We start from the raw sequence: 14,515 nt of genomic DNA, 5'->3' as shown, positions 1-14,515 counted from the left end.
TGGTTGCCTGTTGCAGGACCACCTTCAGCACTGCCTGTTCCAGCCTGTGCAGTGTTCTAATGAAAACTGTCGGGAGCCAGTCCTTCGCAAAGATCTGAAAGAGCATCTGAGCGCATACTGCCAGTTTCGAGAGGAAAAATGCCTTTATTGCAAAAAGGATGTGGTAGTCATCAATCTACAGGTAAAAAAAAAAAAGGCATCTTTATGGGACTGAATTCTGCCTGAGTGGTCACAGTGAATCAGATGGGGTACCAGAAGCACTTTTCTGAATTTATTTTTGTGCAGAAAGAGGCCTAAAGAATAACTTATCTGAGGGTTCTATAAAAAGCTGAAAGCCTTCTTGGTAGGTCTCTTTTCATGTATCATTGGCAAAAATGCTGTTTGATTACCTGCTGAGTGTGAGTGGGCCAAGTGCACACTAGTAGCTGAGTCACAAGGAGGGGACCACACTCTTTGTCCTCAGGATGCTCTGACAATTGGCGAGGCAGGATGCAGGCGTAAGAAGAAAGTGTGGGTACCTTTTACATGTGCCAAAGAAGCCATGCCAGTGACGTGCATCATCTGTCCTCTGCCAGCCCCATGAACTCTGACCTTCTTTGGAATAATTGGAAAACTGAATTCATTTATACTGAGAAAACAACCATCAGGAACCTTTTTGCTGCTAGGCTGTACCTTCTTGTAGAGGATGAGCCACACTGCATAGGTCTCCAAGGGGTTATATGTGCACACACTCTGAGGGCATACAGGGAGCCTTTGGAAGCCAGGTTGGCTTTATTTCAGCACCCTTTCATTGCTTCAGAATCACGAGGAAAACCTGTGTCCTGACTACCCAGTATCTTGTCCCAACAAGTGTTTGCAGACCATTCCAAGAACTGAGGTAAGTGTAAATAATTCTCTCAGTGATTTTACGTAAGATAAAGTTCAGTAATCATTACAGTGTGTGTTTGATAAAATCCCATAGGCGGGGGCCCGAGGCTTACCTTATCCTCATGATGGCCATGGTTTTGTCTTCCCTCACCTTCTCCCTGAGGATTCTTCTCCCTGAGAATTCTCTGTTTCCATGTTAGGCAGCCTCAGCTTGGCTTTTTTGCCTTCTGTTTCCTGTTTTCTCCTCAAGCTACCCTTGGCTCCCTGCTGACTGCAGTTATACCAGGTAGCTGGAGAGTCAGGATGCATTTCTATAGCCTGAGGCTGTCTGTTTCACAGGTGGATGAACACCTGGCCGTGTGTCCTGAAGCTGAACAAGACTGTCCTTTTAAGAACTATGGCTGTGCTGTAAAGGTATGGAGTGACTGTGTCTGTCTGCCTTCTGCTGTATCATTCATTTTACTCTGATTCCATTCAGGATGCAGGACATTCAGTGTCTGTGAAACTGTAAGACTGGCAATAACTAGTGGTTACCAGTAGGGAGAGGGAAGATGGGAGTAGGGAATTAAGAAATACTATGTATAAAATTAATAAGCTACAAGTATATATATAATGCACACAAGGAATATAGCCCATGTTTTATAATAACTATATATGGAATAGAAAAAAAAGACTGGCAATTGTATTAGGGTTCTCCAGAGAAACACAACAATTAGTTTATATATACATAAAGTTCATAATACCTACTTTTTGAGGTTTGCTTATATCTGTGAAAATAAAAATGTGACCTGACACATTGACCTTGCAATTTTACTGCTAGGAATTTATTTCACAGATATCCTTTCATAAGTATGCAATGATCACACACCTAAACAAACACACATACACAGCAAATATATCTTGTCTATGAAGGATAGATTCCAAGAGCCTCGATGGATGTCTGAAACCATAGTACCAAACCTTATATATACTATGTTTTTTCCCCTATCACATACATATGATAAAGTTACGCATTTATAAATTAGGCACAGCAAGAGGATACCTGAATTGCCAGCATCATTTGGGGCCATTATTGAATAAATACGGATTACTTGACCACAGCACTTTGATATTGCAACAGTTAATCTGATAACCGAGATGACTAAGTGACTAATGGGTGGGTAGTATGTATAGTTTGGATACCTGGACAGTGGGATCACTCACCTCTGGGGCAGGATATAGCAAGAAGAAACAAGAGTGCATCATGCTACTCAGAACAGCTCACAATTTAAAGTATGAATTATTTTCTAAAATTGTCTATTTCTTATTTTTGGACCATGATTAACCATGGGTAACTGAAACCACAGATATCAAAACTGTGGCTAAGCTGGAACTACTGTATTTAGCAAAAAAATCCACAGAAGTGAAAAAAAAAATATATATATATATTCATATTTTGGAATACTATGCATCTGATAAAAAGCATGAGGTATATATTTTTTAAATTACTTACACTATGACCTCACTGTGTTGAAAATGTATGTATATCTTTGCTGACTCTGATGAGTGAGACTAGGGAATTGGATGTGGGGACAGAGAAAAGGGGACTTCTACTTTTCATTCTGCTGCTTGCTGTGTTGTTTGACACAGGCATGCTGCACCATGCTCAGTAGCTTCAGTCCTGTCCAACTCTTTGTGACCCTATGGACTGTAGCTGCCAGGCTCCTCTGTCCATGGGATTCCCCGGGCAAGAATACTGGAGTGGGTTGCCATGCCCTCCTTCCTCCAGGGTATCTTCCCAACCCAGGAAACAAACCCATGACTCCTGTGTCTCCTGCACTACAGGTGGATTCTTTACCACAGAGCCACTGGAGAAGCCCTTGACCCCAGCATATGTTTCTCTTATTTTTTTTAAGCTATTTGAAAAACACCTTTAAAAAATCAGTGAAGAGTCCATAAATGTGTCACATATCAAACCACAATTGTCTCAGCTGCAGAAAGCATAGGGTTTATCTTCCTCACACATGAAACACAGAATTGCTTTCCAGCTCTAAAAGGATTCTTCTCTACAGTTAGGGTCCATCTCCCATTTGGATTCTATTTGAGGACTTACCTTAGTGCCAGAGCTGGGGATGGCTGGGGGAGTTGTGCTCTGGAAGAGGGCCAACCCTCAACTGAAGGGAAATTGATGATAAATGTTTACTTAGACTCTATGGGTCACCTGTACCATTTGCTTTTATTAGTTATAGAGGCAACCTGCAATGAAATTTTAAGGATCAGGGAAAAAGTAACCATTTGTTCTTGCAAACATATACTTTTATTTTGAGGGCAACAAATTTGCATGGGCTGAAACTACAGTTCAGTTCACCTTCTGCCCACAATAGCAAGACAGTGGTAAAAAGTGGTAGAGGAGTTTGCTCGGTAGGCTGATCAGTAGGTAACCCACCACCAGGGAGACAGGTTTTATATGGAATAGTTGAGAGCTGATGATAACTACACTCAGCCCTCAATCATGTGCTCCTAGAGCAAGGAAAGGCTTCCCAGGTGGCACTGGTGTAAGGAATCTGCCTGCCAGCGCAGAAGATACAAGGACTTGGGTTCAATTCCTGGGTTGGGAAGATCCCTGGAGGAGGAAATGGCAACCCACTCCAGTGTTCTCGCCTGGAGAATTCTATGGACAGAGGAGCCAGGCGGGCTACAGTCCCTCGGGTCACAAAGAGTCAGACACGACTGAATGTCTGAACACAGCACAGGGCAAGGAAGGAAAGCAGCACTGAGAATTTTGATAGTGGCCTGACTCTCTGTGTCTTCTGGGTACCAAAGAATCGTAAAGATGTAAAAGGGACCTGGGAGGGATCCTTTTCCCTGAAACCCACCTTGAGACAAGTCAGCAAAGTTGTTAAAGTTCAGCTTTAGCAGAATGTCCTGCCACCACCCTCATGTTGGAAGCCTTTCAACAACCTGACTCACGTTTCTCTTTGTCTTAAAGGATAAACGGGGGAACCTGCAGGAACATGAGCGTTCGGCCTTACGGGACCACATGCTTCTGGTTTTAGAAAAGAACTTCCAATTAGAGGAGCAGGTAATCAAGGGTTCAACTATAAAGGGAGGCAACAGAATTGCTGGGATTTGTACTTGTTGGCATTTTTATAGTCTCCTCTGTTTAAGTGGAAGTCCACTGGAGGTAGATGTTTTTCTACTAAGTGACCAGACAGACTCCTGGGATTCGAGCACATCAAGCTGGAAAGTGCTTTTGAGATCTTTGGGTCCAGCCCCCTCAACCAACAGATGAAATAACTAAATTCAAAGAAATTTTGGTGTGTTTATGACTTTAAGGGGCAGAATTCAATCTCAAACCCATGTCCCCTGATTGTCAGTCCAGTGTTCCCCGGGGTACTCCATACTGCCTCTCTGCAGCCTACCCACACACCTCTTGGTTATTCCCTAGTAGGAGCCTAGTAGGTGTTTGGCGTTTTTAAATGAAATCAGTATTACCCTGAAACAACGTTTGACTATCTGTTCTGGGCACTGTGGGTATTATACATTTTGTAGTAAGTCTTAACTTACTAACTTTGCAACCTAATCAATGCATACGTACATATTTATTTCACTGAATTATGATTATTAAGTGAAATGTATGCAAATGCCAGCCGTAGTCCCTGGTATGTTCATAGTGGACAACATTCAATGCTGATTCTATTGAGTAATTATTCCAACAGTTCATCATTTTGTTAGGGCATCACAGAGGATCAGACTTTTAAAACCCTGGTAGGGGAGGAAACCATCCATCTGCATAGAGGGTGCTGAATTTTATTGCTACAGGTTATTTTATGTTATCTGATTCCATATTAAAGTAGGTATATGAGTTTCAGGGTCAGATGGTGGAGAAAAATAGAAAGCCTGATTACACTGTAACTTTGGTAGAAGGCATGCTGCCTTGAGCCATTCCCAAGTTCTTTCTGTAACAGGTGCCTCCTTCACCTATCCGTTCATTCAACAAACATATGCCATGTGTCAGGCACAAGGCTAGTTGCTGCAGACACTGGGTCAGGGGAGAACCAGCACCTACCCTTGAAGATCTCACCAAAATGTAAATGTATAAGGTGCTGTCCCCATAGCACATGTGATGGGGGTGCCCCGTGCTGGGGTACAGAGGCTGTAGCAGTTTGCCCTGTGGGAGTGTGGAAGGCTTTTCAAGGTAAACATCTGAGCTGTACTGACTTGAAGAAAGAGACGGTCTATCAGTTAAAATGTTGTGGAAAGTGGATAGTCCAGAAAGGGAAAGTTTATGTGAAGACAGAGAGACATGATGGTTCAAGGAAGTGCGGTTCAGGGGGTGGAGAGACATCGGAGTGTAAGAGAGGGAAGGGCTGGAGGCTGGGTGTGCTGGGTCCAGACTGAAATGGCCTTCCATGTAAGCCAAGAAGTTTAGAAAACTATGCATTCAATGATTTTAAAAATTTATTCATATTCTGCCCTATTTCAGAAAGGATTTAAGGGCCAGAGTTGGAACTAATGTTTGCCAGTATAAGGAGTCAACAGGTATTTTTAAATAGGAAGATACTTGGCCAGTTAATTGTTTGGTTAAGAATAAGACAGCTGCTGGTAGCAAGGAAGATGGATAGAAGGAGAGAAGAGAATGAAGACAGAGAAGCAGGCAGAAAGATGTTGCAGAAGAGCCTGGCAATTGCTGAGTGAGGGCCCTGGAGCCAGAATGCCTGGGTTTGAGACCTGCTTCAGCATATATGAGTTTGGGCAAGGTACTTAACCTCTCTCTTCCACAGTGTCCTCATTTGTAAAATGGGGTTGTAGTGAGGGTCAAATTATATATATATATATATATATATATATATATAAATAAAATATATGTTATATATTACATATATATGTTATATGACATGTAACATATATTATATATGTTCTTGGACAAGAACATATATTTATATGCTCTTAGCACAGTGCCTGGCACATAATAAGCAGTTCAGTATTAGGTGGAAGCAAGGTTCTGGAGGTGGTGGTGGGTGGGGGTGAAGGTGAAGGTGAAGGCGTGACCATAGCTCTGTCAGTGGGTAGAGAGAGGGAGGGCTAAGAGACATTCGCAGGTTGGAGTCATGTGCTGTAGCTAAGTCAGGGAACGCAGCAGTGTTATTAACCGAGATGGGCCCTACAAACAGGAGTGGGTTAGAGGTGGGGGAGGAGAGGCGAGGAGAAGACACTGAGCTCGCTTCTGGTCAGGACGGTCTGGTGCGCATGGGATGAGGGCGGAGATTATAAGCAGAAGACTCTGGAGCCAGAGACCAGATGGCTGTTGTGGCCATTTGTGCATTCGTTTATAAAACACGTATCAAATGCCTGCTGTGTGCCAGCCACTGTGAGGGGCTTTAGTGACATGTAGCCTCAACAATTTAGTGGAGAAAAAATGACCAAAATAACCAAAAAGGCAATAGGAATCATGAGGGTAAGTTATATACTGGAATATGGTCAGGATGTCATGTAACTTAAGAGGTGGCCTAGGTAGGTGGTACTAGTGTGGAAATACTTTCTGGGAGGATATCCCCTTGAGTGATGCTTAAAAAGTGGTTGTTTCTAGATGAAGGAGGAAGTGACTGAGCACACGGCCTGAAATAGAAGGTGTGTAGTGTGTGAACGGGCATGAGGCTGAAAGGGTGACCTGGGCAGATTGTACAGGGCCCTGTATGGCTATAAAGAAGTCCACTAGAGATGCTTAAGTAGGAGGGATGACAAGACCAGATTTGTCACTTCGTATTCTTCTGGTCACAGTATGAAGTATGATTTGGAGGCAAACAAGGCTAAAGACAGAGGGGAATGTTCATTCATTCATTTAATAAATATTTACAAGCACCTACTGGTGCCAGGCACCAAACCAGTTGCTGGAGTTCCAGTGGACTATAGGACCCATGCCAGTCCAGCTCCGTAGAGCTTCTCTTCAGGTGTGTGTGTGTGAGGGACAGTGTATGACTGGCTAAGAGGCTATCATAGCAGCCCAGGTGAGAAACAGTCCAGGCTGAAACAGGTACAGTGAGAAGTGGTTGTAAGAGTTGTTTTGTTTTGTGTCAGGAGTTAAAGTTGGCAGGTATTGCTGACTGAATGGATGTAGGGGTAAGAGAAGGCTGTCTAGGATCACTCAGAGGTTTTTAGTTGTTTCCCTCAAAGGGATTACAAATTCGGAGAGGCGGTGTGTTTTGCCTGCCACTTGTCAGCAGTATACTAGGCAGGTTGAACTCTCTGGCTCTGTTTCCTTATCTATGAAATGAGGCTGACCCTTGTATCCAACTCATGGGGTTCTTTGAGGATTAAAAGAGCTAATGAATATAATAACTGGATAGTAAATTGCAGCTATTACCGTTGACACCGTGCAGACAGCATCTAACGTGGCGTGGTGATCCGAACTCTGGTTGTTTAGTAGCAGTAGTTAGTCATGTCCGACTCTGTGCAACCCCATGGACTGTAGCTCACCAGGCTCCCCTGTCCGTGGGATTCTCCAGGCAAGAATACTGGAGTGGGTTGCCATTCCCTTCTCCAGAGGATCTCCCCAACACAGGGATTGAACCCAGGTCTCCTGCATTGCAGGCAGATTCTTTACCATTTGAGCTACAGGAAGTCCTAGGTGTTTAGTAAGTACGTACTAAATGAAAGACAAGAACCAGTTCAGCAAATTTAATCAAGTGATGTCACTAGCATGGGATGATCCCTCAAAGTGGGTTACACACAGCAGAGGCTGGCGAGAAATCTGTGGATCTCTCTTTTTTTGAAGTACCTTCAAACGTTTTCTTAGAATTATATAGTAATCTACCTGTAAATATTTTCTATAAATATGTATATATATTTTTCCTTAACATACTTTCTTACCTGTAGTCTTTTCCTAGAACTATATTCAAATTATTTTAACTTGTCTGCATGCATTTAAATTACTTCATTCATATTCCTGTTATTAGATTTCTGACTTATATAAGAGCCTAGAACAAAAAGAAAGCAAAATCCAGCAGCTAGCAGAAATGGTAAAGAAATTCGAAAAGGAGTTCAAGCAATTTGCACAGTTGTTTGGCAAAAATGGAAGCTTCCTCTCAAATATGCAGGTGAGAAATGGCCTTTCTATTCATAACCCAGATTTAACCTCACAGCCAGTTAGCTTTTTAACTAACTTTTTAAATGGAAAAACTAACTTTTTAAGTGGAGATAATTTCAAAGGTGCAAAGCTAAGACAGTACAAAGAACACCTGTGTGTTCCACACCCAGATTCACTCGTCGACAGTGTTCTGTCCCGTTTGCTTCCTTCATCCTGTCTCCCCTGCCTCATCCCAACCCTGTCCTTAGCCCCCATCCTGTCCCTGTCTCTCTCTCTTTATGGGTGTTCTTTCTGAACCCTTTGAGAGTAAGCCACCTATTATAGCCCTTTACCCCTACACGCTTCGCAATGTATTTCCTAAGAATAGAGATCTTTTACATAACCCAGTGCACCTAGCCATGTCAGTACACGTTTGCACTGGTACGGTACTTTTACACAATTTATGAGGGTTGTCACTATTGACCCAATATTTGTCACTTGACTTCAGATTTATTGAGCACATCTGTAGTTCTGCATTTTGCAGTCAACAAAGTGAAACTATTAATTCCTTTGGGAAGAAAATGCTTTACACATTACTAAAATAGAGCAAAAATTACTTTGTAAATCATGACTGTTAAGTAACCATAAACAGATTTCTAAAGAATAATGTCTTTATTGTGATTTTAAAATTTATAGTGCAAAATATTTCATAATGTGATATGGGCAATCTTTTTGAGGATTATACCAGAAAATGTAGGCCATGTCATTTCCATACTTTGTCCGCATACTGTATGGATGTGTGTGTGTTTGCGTATAGCAAAAAGGAAATCCATCAATTGTTGTTATCTTAATTCTGACCTTTTTCTAACACAAAAACCAGTCAAGAGTGAAGACACTGAGGGCGGGAGAAATATAGTTTTGTTTAATCCCTTCCATCTAAAGAGAGCAACCAAGTGTTCAGGCCTTATCTTGGGGCACTGAGTACCACCTGCCATGCTCAGACCAGAACAGATGGGCCTTCTTCCAGCACATTCTCTGCCGTCTCGCAGAGCGGGAGTGAATCAGAAGCGTTGTGACGGAGAAGGAAGTGATAAGGCAAGAGGACAGACAGGGAGAACATAAATACAAAGATAGGCTAAAGAACCAAGAGGGGAAAATCCAAGGGAGAAGTAAGACTCAGGTGAAGAACAGTTCAAAGATTTGAAACAGGAGCCAAGATACTGTAGAGCGGGGAGGAAGGTATTAGGTGATTCATCTCTCTGACATCCTATCCTCTCTCTTCTGAACCGTGCATTTTTTTCACTGCATTAATTGGTTAATTCAAGGTGAAATGTTTGAGATGAAAAAATGTGATCTCAAAGAATCATTCATGTTTTTTTGACGTGTTGATCTATTTTGTTCTGAAAGGTTCTTGCCAGTCACATTGACAAGTCTGCTTGGCTAGAAGTTCAGGTGCGTCAGTTACTACAAATGGCTAACCAGCAACAGAGTAAATTTGATCTGAAGCCTTTGGTGGAAGCAATTGATACAGTGAAACAGAAAATCACCCTGCTGGAAACCAATGACCAAAGACTAGGTATGTCTAATGTCTTCTGCTTCTCTTCTCGTGCTTCATGACTTCTGCATGTGTTCACGGAAACAAGAAAACGGGCCAGTGGAGAGGCACAGCCATCCAGGGTCCACAGTGCTGAGTCTGGTATTTGTGAAGCAGAACAATATGAGGTTCTGGGCACTCAGACAAAAATGATGAAGGGCCCTGAGTGGGAACTGGAACAAGGACAGGGTGGAAACAGGCCAGGAAATTCCGAGAATAGGGAATGATGGTTTGTTAAGGAGAGCAGACAATGAGAAGGCTAGGGGAAAGATGTGGTAGGGAACATTGTTTCAAGTATAGAAAAGCAGAGACACGTTTGGCTATTTGAAAGCATCCCAGTTAGAATGTAGTGGGGCTTACCATGCCAAAGCCTGCTAGACGCGTGCTGAGTGGGTCTTCTCTACACTTCAGGGAGCTTCAGTTCAAGAGGACGCATTGGGGTTTTCTTGGGGCCAGTCTTTCCAAGACATGAGAATCATGGAGTCGGTATTATTAATATGGATGTCACATTGGTGGACATTGAATTCAGTTCGTTTTGGGAATGTCAGAATTCTATTGATTCTCTTTGGATAACCAAATTTCATTTTGGGCATATTTGAAAGACAGCTTTAAGGCCTTCAGAATCTTTTTTTCTTTGCAGTTGTTTTGGAAGGGGAGACTAACAAACATGATGCCCACATTAATATTCATAAAGCACAGCTGAATAAAAACGAAGAGCGATTTAAACTGCTAGAAAGCGCCTGCTATAACGGAAAGCTCATCTGGAAGGTGACAGACTACAAGCTGAAGAAGAAGGAGGCGCTGGACGGACACACAGTATCCATCTTCAGCCAGCCCTTCTACACCAGCCGGTGTGGCTACCGCCTCTGCGCTAGAGCCTACCTGAACGGGGACGGGTCTGGGAAGGGGACGCACCTGTCTTTGTACTTTGTGGTGATGCGAGGGGAGTTTGACTCACTGTTGCAGTGGCCGTTCAGGCAGAGGGTGACCCTTATGCTTCTGGACCAGAGTGGCAAAAAGAACCACATTATGGAGACCTTCAAGGCGGACCCCAACAGCAGCAGCTTTAAGAGACCCGACGGGGAGATGAACATCGCCTCCGGCTGTCCTCGCTTTGTGGCTCATTCCACTCTGGAGAATGCCAAGAACACCTACATTAAGGATGATACCCTCTTCTTGAAAGTGGCTGTGGACTTAACTGACCTGGAGGATCTCTAATCATTGCTTCTGGAGGGATAAAAGGACTCCTTGAATCCAGAACCTGTGGTTAATGTAGGGACTGAATCTGGGCTCAGTACATATTTGTACTTGGCTTTTTGTCCTTAATGTATGAAGTCATTTTAAGGTTTCTCAAGTGCTGTCTTCTTTTTACATTTTATTGTCCCAGTTTGAAACTTATAATACTCAGACTATCTTCTCATTATTTATATTTTTATGTCTCTTGAAAGACGTTAACTTCCTTAAACGTAAGGACTGAAGCATACCTCTTTAACTGGTGCTTAGTGTGGGGTCTCAGGGTCTCAGTCTTCTATAATATTAAATGTCTTTGAGGACACAGATGTATTAATAGAACTTCCAATCGAAAGTGTTTTGGTATTTTTATATTTGGCCTGTGGATTCTAGAACTGACCTTAAGCCTACAAAAGCTATCTTTTAGGGTAGGCTATTTCAGTTGAGTAGTTAAGTAGGGTGGTTGTTGTTATTTAGTCACTATGTCATGTCCAACTTTTTGCGACCCTGTGGACTACAGCCCACTGGGGTCCTCTGTTTGTGGAATTCTCCAGGCAAGAATACTGGAGTGGGTTGCTATTTCCTCCTCCAAGGGATCTTCCCAACACAGGGATTGAACCTGTGTCTCCTGCTTGGCAAGCAGATTTTTTTACCTGTGCCTCCAGGGAAGCCCAAGTAGATGGGTAGTGTACTTCAAAGTCAGTATACCCAGTTTGGATCAGACTTTTTTGGGTTAAATACTGTATTGTGGAAGCTACTACACTTTTAATACTTTCATGAAATTTACCAGTAGTCAGCAAGCACAGTTTTGCAAGGCTGCATAAGAACTTGTGAATAAAGTAAGTATTTTCATTCTTCCTGCTGAAGTAAAGCAGAAAACACTGCATAGTATGTATGTATGTATGTATATATATATATATATATAAGGAGATACAGCCATCCAGCTAAAGTTATTAGGTCAAACCACATGAAAAAACTATTTACAAACAAAATGATCAAATGTTAGCAATTTCATAAGATTCACCTTAATATATACATACATGTTTAAACATAGTTTACAGATATTTTGGTAATTATAGCAAATTAATATTAGGATGGGCAGAATTTAGTATATGATGGAGAAAGTGTCATATATGGATAAGAGGAATTAAAACCTAGGGAGAACACCATTAAAATTTCCTCTGGAAATCAGAACTCCCATCTGAAATTGATGGCTAAGAAGAGTGTCTTTTTCTTTTTGAGTAGAATTTTGAGTTCATAAATTGGTTTGAAAATTGGCGTTTATGTAAACTTACGATGTTTCTTGTCAGAGTCCTGAGTACTTTGTGAAGAACAGAAAGAACGTGTTCTTCTATGTCTATCCGTATGGGTCTGAGAGTGTAAATACAAGTCTACACAAAGCCCTCCTGACTCTTGACATGGTGGTAGTAGTTTAGTCGTGTCCGACTCTTGCAACTCCATGGACCGGAGTCTGCCAGGCTCCTCTGTCCGTGGGATTTCCCAGGCAAGAATACTGGAGTGGCTTGCCATTTCCTTCTTCAGGGGATCTTCCTGACCCAGGGATCAAATCAGCGTCTCCTGCATTGGCAGGCGGATTCTTTAGTGACCGAGCCACCAGGGAAGCCCTGACTCTTGATAAGCCTGAAGTGAAGTCACTCAGTCATGTCTGACCTTTGCAACCACATGGACCGTAGCCTGCCAGGCTCCCATCCATGGGACTTTCTAGGCAAGCATACTGGAGTGGGTTGCCATTCCTTTTTTCAGGGGCTGTTCCCGAACCAGGGATCGAACCTGGGTCTCCCGCACTGCAGGCAGACTCTTTACTGCCTGAGCAACCAGGGAAGCCTAGACTCTTGATAAGCCTGAGCTTAACCCAAAACTACCCAGTTTTCCTGGGCCCTCACTCTTGTTATGCCATTGAGCACTACCCACACTAGGCTGGCTCCCTTGAGCGTGTACAGGCAAGAACACACGTTACAAATCTTGATCAGTTGACCTCACAGAAGCAGCATGATTGATACCAGTGACTTCTGGAATAGTTGGAACTTTCTTCCTCTCTCCCTGTGAAATTTTCAAGATATCAAAGGCTCATACTACACAAATCTTCCCAAAGGGTTAAATTCAAAGCCCTGAGTTCACAGAAGAAATCTGGTAGAGAACCACCCTGCAGGTGCTGGTAAACTCGGGTGCAGCTGGCGGTCAGCCCATCCTCTCAGGCAAAGTCAGCAAGTCTTTCTGTAGACCACACAGCTGGATGCTGGTGGTTCTGTGTGCTGGTCCGCAGTGTTTCTCATCTGGTCCAAAGTCATCCTTGTGTTCTGAGGAGCAGGAGAGCACACTGTTGTGACTAGTTTTAAGCCTTTGATGTGAAAAACATTTCAAAGTGAATTTATCAAAACACTGATTTTGTGTTTTAACCAACTTCTCTACATGAAAAGTATGACTTATGGCATGGTTTGCTTATAAGCTCAGAGTCCCTTCATCATTCAAACAGTGAACACAGAACAAGGTATTCTATAATAAAAAGCACTTCTCTCTCACAAAATAAGAGTTGTGAATTTTGTTGTAAGAAAATCGATCCACGGAAATTATTTTTCCATTTTTATGATCCAAACAGTTATTTTTATTCTGTATCTGTAAGGTTTAAATTTATTCCACTTTGGCCTGATTCAGTTTCTGATGAAAAGAAAACGACACAGCAGGCATAAATGGGGAGTTAACAACCTTGAGAAAGGTGCGTGCAGGATTCAAGGAGGGTATGGAGGTGGAGTACACACTCACACACCTCAACAGATCTGAATTCTGACGCTTGGTCTCCAAATATGATGATTTCAGAGAAACAAGAAATAGTCACAGGGTCCATTCCCAGCACCTATCTTGAACACACACAAATGGAACAGAGTGCCATGAACCCTTTGTGGAGGCCCTTGGACAATCAGTGCAACAACCTCTTTTCTCTTGAAAGTGGTTGCAGACATGGGCCTTCACCTTACATAAGAATTCTGAGAAAGCTTTGATGGATGCACAAAAGAGGACTTGGGTGGTGAAATTCCCTGGAAACATCACATTTTAGGGAGGAGGAAGAGCAGCCTGCCAAGCACTTGGAGAAGAGGTCAGAGATCAGAGGTTAGATACCAAGGGAGATGGGAAGAGAAGTGAATGTCAGCAGGGCCAAATCCCCGCTGAGAACAGCAGTCGCTTCCAGGGCACTCCACAGCATCCTTGAACTCCTCATCTCCCTGAAGACTCCTCTGTCCAAGTACCTGCTGAATATCTAAGCACAGAGGTCGCGTGAGTACCTTCAAGTACACTTCACCAAAACTGAATGGGAGGTCTCCACACTCTCCACCACCACCAACCCATGACTCCCGTGTGTGTTCTCCCTCGGGGAGTGACGTAAGCATCCATGCCAGAGCTTGGACACTGTGGATTCCCCCCCACTTTCCCCATCCAGTCGCCCAGCCAGTGTGCCAACTGAACCTCCAAACAATGTCTTAAAACTATTTCTACTATTCCATATCCCTCCTGTCTACTACTGCCCTGTTTGCTGGCCTACAGTTTTTGCTTCACAACTGTTCTCGCTATATTTTCTTTTGCCTCTTTCGGATCCAGCCTCACATTGACACCCAATAATCTCTAAAATGAAAATTCAAGGGTGACTCCCCACCTCACCCACCCACTGTGGCTCCATCACCCACAGGACTCCAGCCTCCCTGGCCTGGCAGGCAAGGCCCTGCATACCTGCTTCAGCCTCTCCAGCCTCACCTCCTGACCGTTCT

General features: G+C 43.1%; 1 protein-coding gene across 2 annotated transcripts in view; it reads left to right on the top strand.

Annotated features, from left to right (window-relative positions):
* The window catches only part of TRAF5 (TNF receptor associated factor 5), a 44,258-nt gene extending 32,627 nt beyond the window's left edge, over positions 1-11,631 (top strand). For both annotated transcript variants that reach the window (XM_061383578.1, XM_061383577.1), the window contains 7 exons: positions 17-181; positions 800-877; positions 1,207-1,281; positions 3,836-3,928; positions 7,803-7,943; positions 9,320-9,488; positions 10,147-11,631. In XM_061383578.1, coding sequence (XP_061239562.1) covers positions 17-181; positions 800-877; positions 1,207-1,281; positions 3,836-3,928; positions 7,803-7,943; positions 9,320-9,488; positions 10,147-10,724 — 1,299 coding nt within the window. In that variant the 3' untranslated portion in view covers positions 10,725-11,631. The remainder of the gene's footprint in view (positions 1-16; positions 182-799; positions 878-1,206; positions 1,282-3,835; positions 3,929-7,802; positions 7,944-9,319; positions 9,489-10,146) is intronic.
* Positions 11,632-14,515: the final 2,884 nt, after the last annotated feature.

Source organism: Bos javanicus, chromosome 16 (genome assembly GCF_032452875.1).
Source record: "Bos javanicus breed banteng chromosome 16, ARS-OSU_banteng_1.0, whole genome shotgun sequence".
Classification (NCBI taxonomy): domain Eukaryota; kingdom Metazoa; phylum Chordata; class Mammalia; order Artiodactyla; family Bovidae; genus Bos; species Bos javanicus.
Note: the sequence above shows the minus strand (reverse complement) of the source record. Positions and strands in the feature narration are given on the sequence as shown.